Source organism: Apteryx mantelli, chromosome 1 (genome assembly GCF_036417845.1).
Source record: "Apteryx mantelli isolate bAptMan1 chromosome 1, bAptMan1.hap1, whole genome shotgun sequence".
Taxonomy (NCBI): Eukaryota; Metazoa; Chordata; class Aves; order Apterygiformes; family Apterygidae; genus Apteryx; species Apteryx mantelli.
The window spans coordinates 89,192,317-89,212,334 of NC_089978.1; the positions used below are offsets into that span (position 1 = coordinate 89,192,317).

General features: G+C 40.3%; 1 protein-coding gene across 1 annotated transcript in view; it reads left to right on the top strand.

Annotated features, from left to right (window-relative positions):
• PHEX (phosphate regulating endopeptidase X-linked) overlaps positions 1–20,018 on the top strand; it is a 107,494-nt gene that overhangs the window by 47,979 nt on the left and 39,497 nt on the right. Inside the window, exon 12 of the mRNA XM_013950700.2 lies at positions 204–305. Coding sequence (XP_013806154.2) covers positions 204–305 — 102 coding nt within the window. The remainder of the gene's footprint in view (positions 1–203; positions 306–20,018) is intronic.

Genomic DNA, 20,018 nt, shown 5'->3' on the forward strand with positions numbered 1-20,018 from the left:
AAGAAACTTGTCTTGACAAGAAGTATCTGAGGACTGGAGAAAGAAAAGAAACCAGCCTTCAAGAAGGAAGAGGACTTAGTGTCAGATCTGGAATCATTCATGGTCTTACCATATTCATCATTCCTGCATGCATTGAAACTTTTCTTATAATAATTCTGCCATAACTTAGTTTACTGGGAGGGGGGTTGCTATGTGTTTTGCAGATGGAGGAGTTAACTGAAGGAATTCGCTGGGCTTTTATTGACATGTTGGAAAAGGAAAACGACTGGATGGATTCTGAAACAAAAAGGAAAGCTTATGAAAAGGTAATAAATATAAATGGTGGGTAAAATCTTGTCACAGTGAACACAGTGTAAATTGTGATTTGGCTTGAATGAGAACAGAATTTCATGGACCACATTTACAGTTCCAAATATTTATCCATTGTTTTATTCATGAAGGGACAGTTGCCTCTTCTGTTTTGCTAGAACCTAAGCAATCTGAGCTCCTACTTTTGCCTGAAGTTATTTTTGTTACTTGTTCTTCCTCCCCTTCCTCCATCTTTCCCAGTCTGGCGCTGGCTGATGTCGACTGTGAGCTGATTTCTAATTTGCCTCTACAGTGCCTTTCTTAATAAGGCCTACATCTGCAATTGGGGTGTCAGTTGTGCCACCAAGCTACAAAATAAAAGTGTCTAAAAACATCTGTGAGAGTTCAGGGTGTTTGGAGGCTCCAGCCTAGAAGGGAAAATAGGAAGAGTTCATATCTGGTACCTTTGCTGGTGTCGCCAGAGGAAGCCCATCCTGAAAGCCAGCTTCCTGGAGGGAGGTGACCATCCAGCTGAGCAGCCATGTCTTGATAGATTAATACCAGTTATGAAGTGTTACAGTCAAGGATGGCATTACCTGTCCTGATAGCTTTCAGATGGAGTGACAATAAAATGCGGAGGTAAAGGCAGAGACAGGAGGAACTCAAATCTCCCAGACGCTTTTCAGTCTTTTCCCACCTTTACGTCATGTGATACATGGAAAGGGAGCTCATCCAAATGCAGAGCTATGCCCCTAGAGCAGCAGTCTGGAGAGGCATGAATGCAGAAGAGTGAAGGGAAATGCATAGGACTGTTTTTGCATTTGATGAGGCAATGGGTTGTCACTGAATTAGCAAATACTCACTCTGAACAAAGTGGTATGCTGAACTATTCCTGCTTGCTGTGTTTGTATAAAAATAGGGGTGTTTTGATTTAAAAACAAACATGGACTTCAAAGCTATTTTGATAATTCTGGAGAAAAGGCTGTTGAGACATTTGATTATTGGAAAGTTTTAAATTCCACATATAGCCTGTTCAAATTTTATACAGTGGTGCCCTTCGCGGAATTGCAAATGAAATAGAGCTGGGTAAATGGACCACCAAACTCTAAAGTAGGTGAAGGATAGTAAGATGCAGTTTTTCTTGCTAACCTCATGGCAAATGGAATGCAGGTGTTATTTCTTACTGGCTGTGATGCTTATTTGTTTCCTAAAAGAAACCCTCAGAAATATAATGATCTTTATTTTAGGTATTTGACAAATTAGATGCAGACTAAGAGAAGGAGGATTTTGTATTTATTTCCTTAATAACAATATACCTGTAAAGGTATATACAAGTCAGATGTTGTTTTTCTAGCAAACAGTCTGCTTAATCATCTTGTTCAAGCTCTGATATCTGCCTTCCAGCAGAGAAGCAACACAAGCACTGCCAGAAATTAATAAACTCCCTAAAGGGCTCTCCCTTTCCCATCTTAGAGAAAGTGGTGTCCAGAAGGCAAGATAGATCTTTTGTGGGTGGAGGTACCTGTCTCCCTCTGTTACTTGTTTAGGAAGCTTATGGTATTTTGCTCCCAATTTAGGCATCTCAGTTAAGTTTCTGAAGTTAATGGGGTGAATCTGGGCCGAATAGTGCATGACAAACTAGATTCAAACTGTACAATAAAAGTACTGCTACATGCCCTAGTGCTATGAATAGCAAATGGTTTAAATCCATTCTCACTGATTTGAAGAACAATTTTCTAGTTTTCTGAAATAGAAACAGGATTAGGCTTATAAAACACAAATAAGTGTTGCATAATGACTTAGTGCAGTAACAATTATGCAGTAACAGATCATTCTTGCAGAATACTTTTTATTAGAGAGAAATAGTATCTCCACATGCTGACATAGCTGATGCCTTACATTAGAGACAAGAAGGTATGTATGATATATGCCATAAAATATTATGGTGAAAGTAAGAAATGAAAACTACTCTTTAAACTCTGACATATGGTACAAACATTTTTAAATAATTCTCAGCACATATTTCATTGTGCTTTTTTTTTCATGACCAGAATTACTCCATGGAACAATAATTTATTTTAAACTAGTGCTTTGTGTACTCTGGACACCAATGACAAATGATTCAGGTACCTTATGAGAAAAGATTGACTTCCTTCCCCAAAAGATACACTGAAAGCAAGGCACATTGGCTAGGATTATTTAGGACTAGAGACTGTAAGCTTAAATTCAGACTCATGGAAATTGCTACTTTGCCGGAAGGAAACAGTGTAGAGAGGCATTTTGGTAGATTTCCAGACTGGGGGTTAAAGTGTATGGTGCTGGGGGACTTTTCAGGTTTACTCTTTGTTTTGGAGCACTATTCAAATAGTGCCCAGCTTTATGACAGAGGGCAATGGGATGCTGCAGGTACCTTCTTTCAGTTGAAAGGCCAGAAAGGATCCTCTAGTTTGAACTTCTGTATCAGCAAACTATAGCATTTTAGCCAATTATTGTTGGATTGAGCCCAACACCACATAAAATAACTGTTCCAGTTTTCTGTGGCTATTAAAGCCTCCATGGAATTTTTTTATTAAGATATTCTTCTTGGAAACAAATTTCAGTCCTGTGTGATTATCTTCTGCTTGTTTCTATTACTAGAACTTAAGATGCCACATATTTTATTATTATTAGTTAAGTAAAGAAAGTGAATTGTTGGGTGAAGAATTATTATTATTATTTTTTTATTGTGTTTTCATCAGTAGCTGTGAAAGGTCCTCATCGAAGGAGGTTAGGCCCCATTCCCAGTTTATGGATGAGAAACTGAAGCAGAAAACAGCCTGGAATGGCTGGGCCTAATGTCAGAGCTGGGGCCAGAAATACCTTCCAGTTTTTCTAAATAGCAGATTGCTCTATCCATTCAGGTGCATTGCCTCTTCTAACAATGTAGGGTTGAGTTGCTGCCTAAAAGGAACCATATGTTGCATGGAAATTGGCTGTGTTTCATATGTTTAGCTTTTCCTCAATATTTTTAATCTTACTGCTTTCTTGAATTTGCAGAATGCTCTGGAAAGAAAAGAACTGTAGAAACAGTGTTCTTTTGTTTACTGGTCCCACTTCATGCGATCAGTTTATTTTGTCATTAGCCCTTTCTTTAATGTAGGGCACGTTTGGGTCATGAGCAAACTTTTACCCATTTCCTGAAAGAGGAATAAGATCATTGCAGGATCTGGATCTCTCTACTGTGAGCATGGAAAACCTTCCTAGTGAAACATCTCATCTCAGATGTCTCTTCTGTTCCTCAAGGTGATTGTAGCTCTCCCTTTAGATGACAGCACTGTACTGCAAATGACTTGGCAGGCTTTAAAGAGAATAACTGCAAATCCTCTCCGTGATAGGGATGCTCACTGTCTCGCATGTTTTCTGCTGCCTGCTGCTCGGCTGGTCCCCACCCTCTCCTATGCACTTGACCCAGGCCAACATGATATTCCTTGCTGTCAGCCTGATGCTTTGCAATCAAAGGGACCATCGACTTCTGGAGGACTTACAAAAGGCTCTCGGGTAGAATCGATACTTGGGTTTTGCTTTAAGCAGCCTGTCAGCTCCTTCTAAACACTGAAACATTTCTCAGTCTGTGACTGTGTCAATTCTGTTGTTTTAAGTTACTCAGAGGGGACATCCAGTGCTACTTGTTCAGTTTCTCTAATATGATGAGCCCAAATGGCATTAAAAGGATCAAATCAACCAGTACTATTCCATGTGAAACAGAGAACAATTTTCTTGCAGCCTTGATCTCTAAGAATCATCCTCTTAGTCCTTGTACACTTAGGAGTTAAGGTTTGTCTTTCCTTCTGTAATAAAACAATATAATAAGATAATATCTAATAATTTCCTCCTCTCTTATCCACTTCTATTCTTCTCTTCCCTTCCCTTCCCATGATAGAGGCACAGTTTTAAATGAGATCATCTGAAAGCCATTTACAAAGAAAGATTTTAACAGACTTAGGTGATCTGGTCTGCTTTATCGTGCAGTTCTCACCTAATTCTCTGGATGGAGCTCATGCTGCTTCCAAAGAAGCTTCGATTCGGAGACGAGAATTCAGCACTGTGCTATGATGTGCTGTTTTCTGCCCTGTCCTTCCTCCTCTTCCCTGTGCAAGTCTTACATTTTTTTCACTCTGTATTTGACTATAATCAAAAACTTGTTTAAAACGTGTCTGTTAACCTGAATTTTCAATGGAGATCTCTGATTAAAAAAAAAAAGTCCTGTTCTTGCTCTTTTAACATCTCTCTTTTATAAGGGTCATTAAATTTTTCCTTTGTTTGAAGAAAAGATAATTCAATTGAGTGCAGCTGCAAGGGTGTGTCTGGCAACAGTCTTCAAGTATGTGCTATGTAAGTTATATAAGCCACGCAGAAAGATGCTCTCATCGGTTGCTCTTGCGCTGGGCAAGCTCTGAGTCACCTTGCAGCCATTGCAAAGGCTGGCAGATGAGGAGGGAAGGGAAAGAGGGGAGGCCTTTGTTTTCCTTACAATGAAGGTGCAGACTGCAGAGGCACACAAATGATACTGGCAGCTGTGTTTTGTAATGGTGGGCCACAGGGAAAAGGGGAATCCACAACTGAAACACCATTGACATGACTAGTGTGATCAGGGCTCTCATCTTTAAAATGGTAATTTATTGCTGCTGTTCTTCAAAGGATAATTTGGTGGAAGATCATCACTGAGATGTAAAATTATTCCACCTCCTGGACAGGAGCCATTACTTTCTTAATCACTTTTTTCCTTCCTAAAATGCCCTTTGTGCTTGGGTTTAACTAGAGGCTTGGAAAAGAGACTTCTACACAGAAGCCTAGAAGAAAAAAGCCTTTTTTTTCTAAAAGTTTGCAAATCTCCTGTAAAATAGCCTTTATCGTAGGAATTTATTTTGTTGGTGTGCAATACTATTTTTAAAGCATGGATGACAAGCCAAAAAAAGCTTGTTTTTCTGTAATAAGATTTTTCTGTAACATTATTAACTTCTTTAGGTCATGGAGCACAAATCCCAAGGTCACTGTACAATCATTTTTTGCCTACTGAACTTGCCTGCTGCTTGGCTTTATTCCTCTCTAAGGAAGTTGTATACGCAACATTTGTTCTCTTTTCATCTCTCCAAGTCTGAAGACTGAGGCAACAGAACCACAGGAAAATATAAGGATAATGCTTAGCTATGTGTCTCTCAGGCAGTGTTAGGTATCTTTGTTTTGCCTAAGGGGGTTGTTCTGCAACTTTGGAGAGCTACAGTAAACTTCCCTAGACAATGCAGTGCAATTTAAGCCACTAGCCCTTAGGAATTCAAAAGCCATCTGTAAAAACCCCAATTTAACAAAATACAGATACTTAAAATGAGATACTTGTCCGCGGGTTATCCCACTGAGGCCATTCACTTCTGAACCTGGAATTTTCTGGCCATATTCAGCCCTCCAGTCAATTAGTTGAGTCCCTGCCATCTTTCCCAGCTCTCTGTTGTCCCTATCTCTTCGCGGCTGGGTGATTTCACCAAGAACATGACAGCCATACTGCTCGGACCAGAGGCCCGATGTCTGGCTTGGACAGTGGCCAAGCAGTAGCAGATGCTCAGAGATGAACATAAGGACAGGGGAAGCATAAAGTGATACTTTCCCACTATCCTTCTCTGGCCTCTGACAATCTGCAGCTCAGTTGCTTCCTGATCTACAAGTGATGTCTTTGAATTTATTAGGATTTTTCAGTCCTGAGTTTGTCTAGTAACTTTTTGAACCTGTGTCAATTTTTATCATCCACAGCTTCCTGTGGCAATGAGTTCCACTATCTAACTGTGCTTTGTCTGAGAAAATCTCTCTTTTTGTTTGTCTGGAAAATGTCTTCCACTCTTCCTAAGTCTTTGTAGTGGGAAAACCAGAGAATCTTTGTTCCCTGTTCTTCTTTCATGCCCACTCATGTGTATTTATAACCCTGGCATTGCAATATGTCCAGGGAGTATGGAATCTACTGCATATATTCAAATAGACTGCTCACAACATGCACTAGATACAGTTGTAAAGTATAGCTTTTCATTAAGATTGAGGTACACCCAGCCAGAAAGGCCAGACACCACAGCTTCAGGAGCTGAAATTAATCTTGCTTAATGCCATGCTAATTTTGCACAGAGATGACAAAACATCTAGTCTTGAGAATGGTCACTGGGTGCTTAGCAATAAGAAAAATGCTTTTTGTGCCTCCTGGGGTCTGTTGACCCATCCTATGCAAAATAATTTTTCTGGAAGGAAGGCCAGCATGAGGCTGAAAGAATGATACTTCATAAAGAGCGAGGGATGGAATTTCAAAACTGAATATTCCAGACACCTTTCACTGTTTCTTTTGAGATGACTTAATATTTTTGTTCCAAAAATGTCAGAGAACTTTATAAAGTATAAGACTGTGTCAGAACATTAGTAGAACCTGCCAGACTTGCTTCAGAAAATCAAGGAAAAGAGACAGAAATTTCCAAAGGTTTTCATTGCATTGCAATTCCTGTTCAAAAGCCAAAGTGAGTGAGTGCTTATGTCAAAATTTACTGTTTTCATTAGAGAGAGAAAGTTGTATTCAGATCTTCTTGCAACAGCTTTGTCATTTTCAAACTGGAAATCATACTGTTCTGTGCCAAGGAACCTGAGCAATACTTTTCTTTCTGTGGAAGTGAACTTTCTGAAATTAGCGTAGCCCTTTTCTGGGGTAGTGCTTTGATGTAAAAATGAAAGATCAAGATCCTGCCTGTATTGTAACAGCTTCACTGTATGGATCAATGAGCCAAGTCTCCTGATATGGTTGAAACATGGGTTGGAGTTCAGAAGAGGCAGCCACGTTTTAACTGTTTTCCTACAGGTCGACAGTTCTCTTGGGCATTAAATGTATCACCAGGAGCTTATCTTCACAGTGTATCTCATCTTTATGCTACAAAGTGCATGAATAGGTGAAGAGAAGGGGACAGATTGACAGGAAGCAAGAAGGGAAGTATATGCTGTGTAGGTTAGAAATCATGTAGGGGATTTTAAAAGTTTGCTGTACTTACCTACTTTGGAATTTGGTCCAAGACATTGAGGCCAGCACTCCCATGCCTTCCCTGAAATATCTGTTTGAAAAATGCCAGTGTTAAGGGCAATATATTTCAGCTGGAAGATAAAGAGAATGAAAGATGCTTTCTTTCTAGTGCGAAAGTGTTCCACACTTTTCCTTGAATAAAAATAAATCTTCACTTTCCATCAGGTCAACCACTTTTTTTTTTTTTTTTTTTTTTTTGAGTCAGTTGCTTATTCCTCATCATAGACTTTTTAATTTTTGAACTCAAACAAAATTCTCTCTCACATCCCAAATTTAATTTAACCTCCTCAGGATTACTGGGCTTTTCTGTTCAGCAGCCACAGGAGATGTTCTTCTCCCTTGGCCAGAGCCGAAACTAATAGCCGCGGCATGTTTGCTTATCTCTTATCTCTGGGGTTAGATCACTGCTGTCAACTTCTCCCTTGTTATCTGGCTGCTGCTACTGCTCACTCAGTTGTACAGGGATGTCAGTTCCATTAATAACCTGAGCACCATGCAAACAGATAGTGAAAAACAGGGGAAGGGAAAGGAAATTGTATTTAATGCTGATCTCGCAGCTGTCGTTTTTCAGACTGCATCACAACTCCATAAGGCCCGGATGGTTGTGTGACATCAAAGCATTTGTGACAAACCTCATGCTCAAAATAGAAGGAGGGAGACAGAAAGATGGATGGACACATATTCACAGACTCACAGGAACTGGGATGAATCTGAAGCTTTTGTAGCAGAAATGCAATGCAAAAGTGCTGGTATGCTAAAAGGCATCTTAATTCTTCCAAAGGGCCAAGAAGTCCTACATCGATGACCCCTAAAAGTCTGCCTGAAAGACGTTTTTAGCTTTAACTTTGTGTTCTTGTTGTTTTACCAAGTAAAATTACCATCTGTAGAGGAATGACTGTGAAGAGAGTGCAGCACTCTAGCTGAACAGTAATACATATTGAGGCATGAGGGAATCCCTTTTCTATTTGGAGGGGGAGTCTATGGGGGCACAGACAGCTATCTACTTGAATTCTCTCTTTGTTTCCAATATACCTGCAATTCCTGGTTTTAAATACAGAGATAGGTAGAGATGGTACTAGACTATGCATAAGCAGAAAGCTCCAATATTATCCTACTTCCCTGCCCCATGAAGCAAATTCCAAGGGCTACTGTCTCTTTCCAGGCAGAAGTCAGACTAACTGCTGTTTAAGAAGGTGTAGCATGCTTGTCTCCTTCTGTTCTCATATGCACCTTATTTCTGGGAAAGCCCAGGCCCACAAGTCTTTCTCTTAGATTTAGGTCTGGACACAGAGGGCCAGCTTCGGGTCTGCAGCATGCAGGAAAGCGAGAATAGCCACCAGGTTCTGACTTAATATCTGAGGGTGATTTAGTGGGCCTGCTTAAACTGCTTGCACCTCAAACCCTCTATCCTAATCTTCTTTTGCAGCTTTGCTGCCCTCATAGGAGAGCTGAATGGCTCTTTGGGTTCCTGACAAGCCTTAGTTTATACCCTGGTGCAATCTTGAAACCAGCTGCATGTTCACTGCTGTGAGTGGCACTGAAGGGACAGGCAGGATCAAGCAACCCTGCCAGCCGTCCCAGCTACAGCTGCTTGGGAGGGTGAATCAAAGCCTTCCTTTGAGTCCTGTTCTTTTTTTACTGGCCATTAAAGGAGAGACTTGCTTTCCACCAAAGAGACTTATACAATACCCCTCTTCATAATAGGTATCAGGTTATTTCACTATATGTGGCAACTGTAAGTCATTTAATAGGTAGTTTCATTTGGATCCATATATATCAACTACTGTGAGTGTGCAAACTCACAGTGCTTTTTGGTATGTATATTCTGGTTTGCCAGTCATTCACCTATGTGGGGAAGTTTTTTACTGGACATTATTTGCTGCCCAGGGGACCATTTAAAAAGCAGGTTTCAAATCTGGCTGCAACAAAATAATTTTAGAATGTGATTCACTAAGCCTAAATTCAAATAGTTATTCAAAAAATATGCTGTGGAGTAGAGATGGTAATTTATAATAGCCCAAATGACAATTTTGCACCTAATTCCTCTTGAATTTCAGTTCAGCTTTGATACTTAATTGCTTTTGGTACCTTCAGAACCCTTCTCTCCATTTGGTCAGCATTTTAGGTATAACAGCTGTATCTTAGTTAATTCAAATGTAGGTTCAGTGTACAATTCTTCACCCTGTGTGGGACTTTGACCTCCCCTTGGTTGCTCATGGCTCTGACTGGCCATTTGGCTTGGCTGGATGCGAGCTTCTCCAAGTCTTGTATATGTGCATGCCCAAGGCATGGAGAGAAAAGTTGCTGGAGTAGCTGGAAGGATGCAAGAAACTACAGCAAGAGGGGCTGAGGGCTGTGACTGCGGCGCAGAGCCCTCAGCCTCCAAGACTGAGCTACTCAGGCTCAGATGTTTTAGTAGCACTTTTACTTCCTTGGGTACTGTACTAATCACAGAGGTCTGTAGGAAAATTGTGAAATGTTAAATGGCTCTTCAAAATGCCTCAGGCACTGGTATTGTTAGACTTTACCTTCAAGGGATTTTTATAACAAGGAGATCATCAGATTCGGGAAGCTGCTCCCTTACTGGCCTTTCAGAAGTCAGGATGCTGTGTCTAAGAATAAAGGCTTTCTCAGCTGCCCTCGTTTGGGAGGGAAGCTGTGACATGCCTTCTGTTCAGTTTTCTAGGTAGGGAATGAGTTCCACCATAAAATGGTTTCATCAGGTATAAATAAATACATAAATGTAATTATAACTTGTTTAAATAAAAATCTATAAAGATTTTGAAGAGAGAGATTTGGTCTTGAGTAGAAAGCAGAGTATTTTCTGCATATGTTTCTTCTAAATATACTCCAGCCTGCAGTTTTTTCTCTGTATACACCTTTTTTCCTCCCCCCATACTACATGGTATGGACAACAGATAGTGGCATGGTTATTGCTGCTGTGGACATCAGGGTCCCTGTTCAAGCAAAAGGAATTTCTTTCTAGAAACAGAGGAAACCTGCAAATTCTGAGCAGAGTAATGTTTTTGTTTAAAACCAAAATGGGAACTGAAGACACAGGGAAGTGTAAGAACTAGTCTCTGCCATGTCTGGCCCCAGCTGTATCTAGACTTAGAGCTTGGTCTGATGCTGTGCAGCTAGAAATGAGAAGTGGATTTTTCAGATATTATTCATGGTCGGGGGTGGGGGAAAGCAGCTCTGCGACCTTTGGTAGACAAAGATAACCTTGAAAATGTTAAATGAATATAAACTGATGCAAACAGATGCTGAGGTCAGAAGTTGTCCCTCTCTGGAACAGGTTATTCACTTTTGCATAAAATTGCTAAGAGAAACTCTGTGATAACTCATATCCCATACAGCTGTGTTGGGAGAGAGATTAGTTGCTCCTTCCCTGCCCCTGGGGCTCTCTCTCTCACAGCATGTGTTACAGCATTCAGAGCTGGATTTCTCTTTAGCACACCAGACTTTGTAGGTCCTTGGGGACTTTTATTTTGTCAGTCGGTGCAGTGTTTTTTGTTAAACCTGTTGTTATCCCAGAGCTAAAACAAAAGCAGCGGAAAAGATTCTGCAGCAAGGTATGTGTGTTTGCAGCAAGAGGTGGCATGACAGCAGTGGGCAGCAGGAGTTGATTGAGGAGGAATTCTGGGGGTGAGCAATGAGGCAAGCCCAGGAAGGAATTTCTACAAAAAATGCAACGAAATAATTTTGCAGCTCACTAACATGCTAAAGCCCAGTCAAAGGTGGCTTTATTTCGTTATTTGTCACTGCAAATCCTCAGGATTCTGGTGCAAAATGTTTTGGGTAAGTATATCTAATGTGATTTCAAAAGATAGATAAAAAAGGACTTTGAGGTTGTTTTGCAGGGGTTTTTTTGTTCATGTGTGTGTGTTTTCGATTTTTTTTTTTTTTTTTTTTTTTAAGGTAAGTGTCTTGGAAAACATGGAGCAGTCCCTGAAAATAAGGACATGAGGTATGGTCTTCTAAAGTACTAAGGATATGGCTAAGCTTAACTCTGGTGCATGAGCTAGAGAGCTGCGTTAAAGGCAGCATGTGCCACAGGGCCCCAGCGCCATGCTAATGATGGCCTGTCCCTTCAGACCAGGACTGTTTCACTTCTGGCTTGTCTGAAATGCAACTGGAGGAGCTCCCAGCTGTTTGCAGTCACATCCATGTAGTTACACCCGAAATGACCTAAAGTACAGTGGAATAGCATGCAGAAATCCCCACGCTGACAGTGCCCAGTCACTGGTGGCACGGTGATGTGCCGATGCAGCTTTCCACCTCTGGTTCTGGAGCTAGCAAAGTTTGTGTCTGTTTGGTTTTCTTGCACCATCCTTTCTTCTGGTCCACAGGCATGACCCCACCTCCACTGAAGACCGGAGGCTCTTAAAACTGCCTTTGGACAGTAATGCTTTGAGGTTAAATAAATCTTTTACTGGGTACCTCAGTTGTGCTGGTCTTCTGTATAAGTGCAGAGGGACTGGGTTAAGGTATTCTTCCCTGAGTTTGCCAGGGGAAATTGTCTGTCCTGGCCTGGTCTTGGAGGATTTGGCTCTTTATACTGAACTCATGCGGCTATAAAGTCAGGTGGCATGAACTGGTCACATCTGCTCTACACAGCATTTGGCTCTGTGTCTCCTTTGGGCCCATGTGGTGTCCCAAAGACATAATTACTATTTCCTGCAGGTTTTTACAAGCTAAAGGTCTGAAATAATGTGAAGGCCAAGGTGCAGATTACTAGGGTAGTGTTTTTAATCATATTCAGGGTATGTGTTGTATTTCCTAGAATGTGGCATGAGGTGATATGCAAGGATGCAAAGCCCTCTGGGATAGTGTTGCAGGACTGTGGAGGTAATTAAACCTGGTGCAGCCTTAATGATATTTGCTGGGAATGGTATACTGTCCCCTGAATCCTGCTGGAGAGTTGTTTTGGAGACCATCTGTTGGTAGAGGCCAAAATAATTCATTTTGCTCTTTGACCATGTTCCATTTAGCAACACGGTCATGAAGCATGTCTCAGACCAATGGCACTGGAACAAGCCACCCCAGCCGTGGGGAGGCTAGGAGCAGGTGTTGGACACTGGGAAAGTAGCATGGTGCTGCATGTGATTTTCAGGGTAGGTGGGAATGTGTGTGTCCCACTGTAACTCCTTCACCTTACTTTTGGGGAGTAGACCCTACATTTCTTACTCAATTGGAATGAGGAAGTTAGTCTGTCCTCATTAAAAAATGGTAATGTGGAAAAACAGAGCTGAAATCTGAGGAGACGCTACAAGAAATCTGTTGGTTTTTTGTTGTATGTTTAACTTAGAATATACTTAATGTTGCTGGGGGTTTGCCCAGAATAAAAGAAAATCAGCAACACATTTAGTGCACTTGGTAGATAAAGTAAGCATCATTATTTCCATCTTCTGTATTGGGAAGCCAAGTCAAAAGGATGAGGAAATGGAGGTCACCAGCCTTGGAACCCCCCTGCATTTAGCAGCTGCAGCCACAAACTACTTCTGGTGATGCCTTCTCTTAAAACTGGAGAAAATATTTCCAATTTACAGCTGGTAAGCAATCTGGTGTAGAATGCACTGCTTGGTATGCAACTTTAGGGTAAAATCTTAAAACGTTCTTAGCTTTGGCAGTATTCATCTCTCTCAAGGTCAGTAACAATTTTACTATTGGCTGAAGCAGTGTTTGGTTAAAATTCTGTCTGTATATGTTTGTAACTTCATGCAGGTATCAGCTATATAATGGTCATCATTACCTGTTTATTGAGACTTTTTGTCTGTGTATCTCCAGTGAAAAGCAGATGCAATTATTAATACCCACCAGCACACAAAGGACCTCCCCCCTCCCCAAACTTTCTACCCATAAACAAAAGCCAGATACTAGGATTTAAGTGGAGCTGTTGGAGTAGCATTATCAAGAAATGTGCCTTTCTGTAGTCTCTGCTTTTTACATTCTCATTGCCCAAGGATGGCTTGAGATTCTTGTGTTTGTTTTCCAAACAGTTCCTCAAGCTTTTTCATATTCATCAATTCAATTTTTTTTTTGATTAGATGGGGTTAAAACAAACTGTTTTAAGATTTTGATCATGTAACTGGATATGTTGTTGATTCCCTGAAGTCAAACTACAGATTTCATTCAAAATTGTGGAAGGGATGTGTCTAATCATTTATATATTGTATAATCACAGAGGAAGACGTGTGCATTTAATTTCCAGAACTCTGGTTCTGTTCACAGAAGTTACCATCCCTGTCTGTCATGCATAATATTTTACATATAAAATAATTGAATCATGATAATTGTCATGCAAAGGTTATAAATGTAAAATGGAAATAAAACAAACTGGATAAATATTTTTAATGCAGGATTAGTTTAAACTAAATATTTAATCCCAGTGTAACTGGTGTCACAATGCTTGGACCAACCGTTGTTCCAGAGAAGCAGAAGCAGAATGGATTTAGGACAGGAAGGAGTGACACACTGATGTAAAGTGTTGCTTTCTTGGCACTTCTGTGCATGTTGGTCCTACTAAAGTTTTAGGTGCTTACAACTTTATTGACTATAATAATATTATCTTGTGGATAATTAGTGGATATTAGGATTGAATTTGTAATACTAACAGTTTGCTTAATAAATTTTGTGTGTCCCTTTTCCCCTACTTTTTCTAGAATGGTAATGTATGGTCCCTTTTATAAATGTGGTGGGTAATGTTTTCTTGTCGGGAAACTTTCTTTGTTGAATGAGGCTTTGGCTTGAAAAGATGATTCAGAGGAAAAAGTAAGCTCTGTGTTGTGGTTCAACCACAACACTGATCTGGCAGAGAATTAGCTGGGAAAAAAACTGGATGTATTTCTACTGTGTTAGTGAACTGAGCAATCTGCTGGAAAGGTTTGCCAGGCACCTGAAGCAGCTCAAAGAGACTGTGGAACTAGGCAGCAGGAGCAGAAGTATGGATAGCAGTGTGAAAGGCAAGGTAGAATAGTGAAAAATTGAACATTATTTTTGTTTTGGCAGCACAAAGTTGTTGGACTCAGCTACTTGTGAAACCACAGCCTATATTTAACTGAAAACAATTCTTTGCGTATTTGATGCCATGATATTTTATATTTCTATTGCCTTGCTAGGTGTGGTTATTTACCTAATTACCTGTTACAAGAATGGAGCAATAACCCTATTTTCCATGTTCATAACTGATTAATTTAGAACATCCAAAATAATTAACAAAATACAGGGGAAGATAGGGGGGAAAGGGATATGGTGCAGTGTGAACTGATCTGTGAATCACTTATTAAATGAAACACTAGCTCCTAAAATCTTGAAAAAGTATGTTTGATAGACTGACTCTTTCGTGATTCAAACATATGAAAAGAAGGTTAAGCCAAAGTTTAAAAATAAATACAATAGTCTGATGATTAGCTGTATTCTCGAGTGTGGATTCTAGCCGGCTCACTGCAGATCAAGTACTCTTAATAAATTATCTTATCATTTCAGACCAAGCAGTAAAAGAGTTTGTGTTTGCACTGCCACTTCACCTTTGACTGCAATTTGCAATGTGCAAATCACTGACATTTCATATGGCCCCTGCAGAGGAAATAAAATACTTGATTAAGATGGGCCCAATCCAGCTCCCATTGAAGTCAGTGGGTCACTTTCTCCTGATATCTGTAGGATTTGGCTTTAGCCCTGTGATGGAATTTTTCTATGTTTTACCAAGATCCATCATCCTATTTCCCCAGGTTTTCTATACATAAAACCTAAATAGATGCAGTGATATGTATGCAGCAATTTTACCAGATGGCTCTTGAATCATCTGCTTTCAATGAAAAATGAAAAGACCAGACACGTACATAAAGGCTGAATTAATCTTTGTAATTAAATGGAACATTACTTTGCCGTGAATGATTTTAGCTTTCAGAATGTATTTCATGGTAATTTTTCAGTGAACTGTAATTGTATTAATTTTTTATATTTTTAGAAGCTTGAAAATGATCTTCACAAAGTTATTGTGAGTCAAGTTGATATACAGAAGATCTGCGTCAGACTCATAAAACTTTGTTGGGGATGGAATAACTCTCTCCCCCCCCCCCCTTTACACTCAGTACAGTATGTCAGTGCTTGATATTAGCCTACAAAGTGTCCCAGTCTGACTCTGCGCAAAAAAGACTCTCAGACAGCTCATGTGCCAAGTTTGAATGTCAAACAAGAATTCAATTAGACTGGAATGATGCTTTGTAGCACTGAAACGTGTGTGTTGCCATGTTGGCAAGCTGTTAAGTCAAGAGTGAAAAGTCATTTATTATTTTGTCTCTGTAGTAAACTTTCTTGCAATGCTCTTGTCATGATGTAAAGAGAAACACACACCAATGATAAAATCCTGTGATAAAGTCAGTGGTGAAACTTCCTTGTGTAATCAATTGCAGAGGGGACAGTTGCCCTCTAGCTCCTCTGCTCAGGAGCCTGCTCTCTCTAGACAGCCTGTATAGTAAATAGTCATTGCTACTTCCGCTAAAGTATGCTGTTGCTCTGCATCACCCCCTGCAAGAGCCTCTCATTTTCACTGAGAAGAGGGGAGCCTGCAGAGAGGAGATTCTTACTTGCCAGGCTGCCTAAGCTAGACTGAGTGCTTAACATTAGCTGGGGTAAATACCCCCTTGCCTCTTTCTCCTGTACATGTGGCTATTTAATATGCAAATTAGTGAGAGGAATGAAATGAGCCTTTAAACCGTAAAATGTTGTGGATGATGCATTTATGACAGAGATTCATGTGCAGTTGCCACATGGTTGGTTACTGTACGTTTGTCACATTTCATTTGCTTTCCCCATATGTGTGTGTATGGCTCCTGGAGGACCGATCTTTTAAACATACTTTTAATTGTATCAGAGGGAGAATACTAACTTGATTATCAAAGAGGAAGCCAGACTTAGGAGAGTTTTCTACTTTCTTGTGCTGTATAGATAAGGAGTCTTCAGCCTTCGTTAAGCATTACTTAAGCAAATAGAAGAGGTAACCAAGGAAGCAAGAAACTTCTGACACACAAATTCAGCAACATCTGCGCAGTGAGATGCTTTATAACTCGTGTGTTGTGTAAGTAGGGCTGTGTGCTGTGCCCAGCTGGCCAGGTTTGGCTCTGATCCAACGTCCCTGGATGTTGGTAGGATTCACAGGGACTTCAGGGGGCTTCCGAAGTCCCCTCATGGGTTTGTTTCGGCTCCCAGGGAGGTCCCCTCCATCCCCCTCATCCCAGGCTGGAGTCAGGACACTGGGGGCAGTCCTCAGCAGAAAGGGATGCTCTTGATCCCTGGGACCAAGCAAGCATATTTCTCTGTTCCTTCCGCACCACTGTGTGCTACTTGGTGGAGATAATGTGGCCTTGGGATGCTAGCTCAGTAGGATCTCAAGGGGCATGATTGACCTTTATGTTTTTGGCTGCATCATAGCTACTGTTAGAACCAGCCTGAAACTTACTCCTTTTCTGGAAGAAGCCATATAGTGAGATGTGGATTGCATGCAACAGCCTTGTACTGTTTTGCTCTCTATCAGCTCTTGCTCTGGATGTTCTCAGGAAGGCTCCAAAGAGTGGTGTTGATTTGTGATTTTTGAAGGTGCAAAAGCTTTGTTTCGTAAAGATATTTAAGAATGTACCTGGATTTCCTCGTAGTGAACTAACTTTGTTGTGTAGTAACAGTCTGCACTTTTCTGAATCTTTGTGATTCTACATGACTGCTGGAACATTTAAGAAGGTATCAGAATTATGGTGTAAGTCAGCTCTGTCTTAGTGTTTATTCATTACAGAGTATATAGTTGTGTTTCTTATTTGCTCACACTTCTAAATCCCAAATACTGTGGTAAGAATTTAAGTAACTAATGCAATAAAGTAACATTTTTTTCCTTATATTTATCTTACAAAATAGAAGCAGCTTCAGGCATTGATAAAACATCAAACTACTAGAAGCATAATTACCTTTTTAGTTGGCTTTCAAAAAACACTTTCAGACAAATTGTGATTTACTAGGGTTTTGTACAGCCTCTCTAGCAAAATATCTCAGTAGTGCCTGATCTTTTTGTTGTCGTGCATGGAAATCTTAAGTTTGTGACATCAATTGTCAAAGAGACAAAGAAACAATATGCATGATCTGGTAAGTGAGTGCAGCTCTTTGAAGTCACAGTTCAGTGCCCTGCTTGCTAGAAGAAACTCTTGCCATCTTCCCTGTCTAATATAGCAGGGCCCTGACGAGACTAACGAATTTGTGTGGCTACAACATAAAATTAATGCTAAATAATAGTTATAGATGTGATATTTAAGTCAACCTAGGTCAGATCAGCTGTTGAGGCGCCTGAAGGAATCATCCTCACCTTTGGAGGTGTTTGGTTAAGGAGTGGGGCCTAAAAAGGCCAAAAAAAGGCAATTCCAAGCTGTCGCTCCCATTGGGCTGCCATGAAAGAAGAGACTGAGCTGGATATGGCTGATATTCCATGAAGATCCTGATAGCAATTGGGGGCCAAAATATCCATGTGGTGAAGGGGATGCGGATGTGTCCTGGTCATGACCGTGAATTAGCACCTCGGGTTTGAGGGCAGGGTCTGTCATCTCTTCTTTCAGCAAAGAAGCACGCTTCTCTGTTCGTGGTAAGACTGTCAGACCTAGGCTTGCTTCAGTCCTCTGCATTTGGAGCCTGTGAGGTGTGAATCTCTTTGCTTTCATTTGGAAGGCAGTCTAGAAAGTAAGAGTGTTTTTAAGGGATAACACAACATGGAAAATGCTCTTTGTTATGTGCTGAAACATGATAAACAATCTTTTGATCAACATTGTGCTGCTTAAAGCATTAGTGAAATGACTTTGTACTGACACAGTTAATCCTTATCGCTTCTGTCAAAATCACTGTCGATTTTTGCAAGTTGCACTATAAATTGTTTTTAAAAGGGTGCCTCTTTATCATATAAATTATTTTCTTTCTTGCATCACTTTAAGCAAAATGTTAAGGGGGTCATTTATGTAGATTCAACACAGAGGCTGCTTCATTAAGTGATTCAAATGATTACCATTTCCGTGTACTGAATGACCTGTTCTGCACATGCAAAATATTTGAAATTCACTTAACTTGTTTAAGCAACTAAGTAGAAATTTAAACTGATGAGCTTTCCTCCTTGCTTTCTGGAGACTAATATAACAACTAGTACTGAAAACCTGGAAGTGAAAGGGAAGTTTACCAGTCCCTTGCAAGTTCAGTCAGCTGGACCTGACAGCACCATCAGGCAAAAATTAGATGCTCTCCTATTAGATGCTCTCCTGCTTGCAGACTAATTGCGCTTCCTCCCTCCTTTTTTTTTCTGTAGGCTTTTAAAAATATCTTTTAAAGGCTGCTATGCCTTCTGGAAAACTGAGAAAACATTCTATTGAGACTTAATTTGGCTCATTTCATATTTCCTGTTCAGCATTTGTCTTCTATTGTTTTTTTATCACTAGGGTTATTTGCATGACAATGGGATCTTTCTTGCTTAAGAGTTCATCTGCTCCTGCTGCTAATTTCCCACCTGAAGTTGTAATCTTCTGTTTGTGACATCTTAATTATCTCAACCGCAATTAATTGTGATGTCACAAATGGAGGATTATGACTTTGGGTTGGAAATGAGATTGAGAAATTGAAGGAGTCTCAAAAAGACTCTAGAAAAATAAAAGGGGAGATAAAATAGTTTTGGTTAACCCGATGTGGTCTCCCATCAGCTTTCTTTTTACAGCTATGGAACAGCTGTTTCTAATTTTTGCCATCTTTGGTCTTCATAGGAGGTCCTGTTGTATGAGACTTTGCGGAGGGGAAGAAAGGGGTTAGGATTTTATTGTGGAGGGAGGGGAATCCTCCCTTTAACAGCCACCAAAAGGCAAATGAAAGTAGATGGGTCACCAGCAAGGCTTGGGGGTTCACCCACAAGGAGCGGATTGCAGGGTTGGTATGCCCATAGTTGATTTAAAGGCAGGACAGTTTATATTTCATGTCTTGCAACATTTGCATGGATTTAGCTGTTTGTGTTTGAAGAACAATTTTGTTAGAAGAAAAGCTTTTTTGGGGGAAGAGGGGTATTCTAAAGACTTAAGGAGGAATTATGTTCCACTTCCCCAAACCATAAAAAGCAAAAGCTTTATGCTACCCTAGTCCATCATAGGCTTAATTTATTCTGTGGCTTTGACATATTCTATTTCTGTGCAAGTCCTCTTATCCTTTTGTATATTTCTACTTTTCCCTTGAAAATGCAGTGTTTCCACAGACATTCTGGATGACTGGGTGGCCTCTTGGTTTTTTTGTGAGTTTTCCTGAGGACATTATTGAGCTTGTTTACATACTTATGCCATGATTTGTCAAGTGGGAATACTTATCCACAGCTACTATTGCTTCACACCACAGTGTTTATATGGGTTGTGCATAAACACTGAGACCAGTTCATGACTCTGAAAGAGAATAAACCTAAGTTAATGAAAAGTGTCTTATTTTAACACTAGCACTAACTTTAGGATCAAGTAAAGTAGAGGGATGAAAGTGGAGAATGAAACAAAAATCAGCCATGTGATCTAAAGAAAGTACAGTCTGCTTCAGAAAAGAGTGCACCCATCCTCAGGTGGTGTAAATGGAAGTGACCTTCAGTGGAAAGATGCCAGTCTTTACC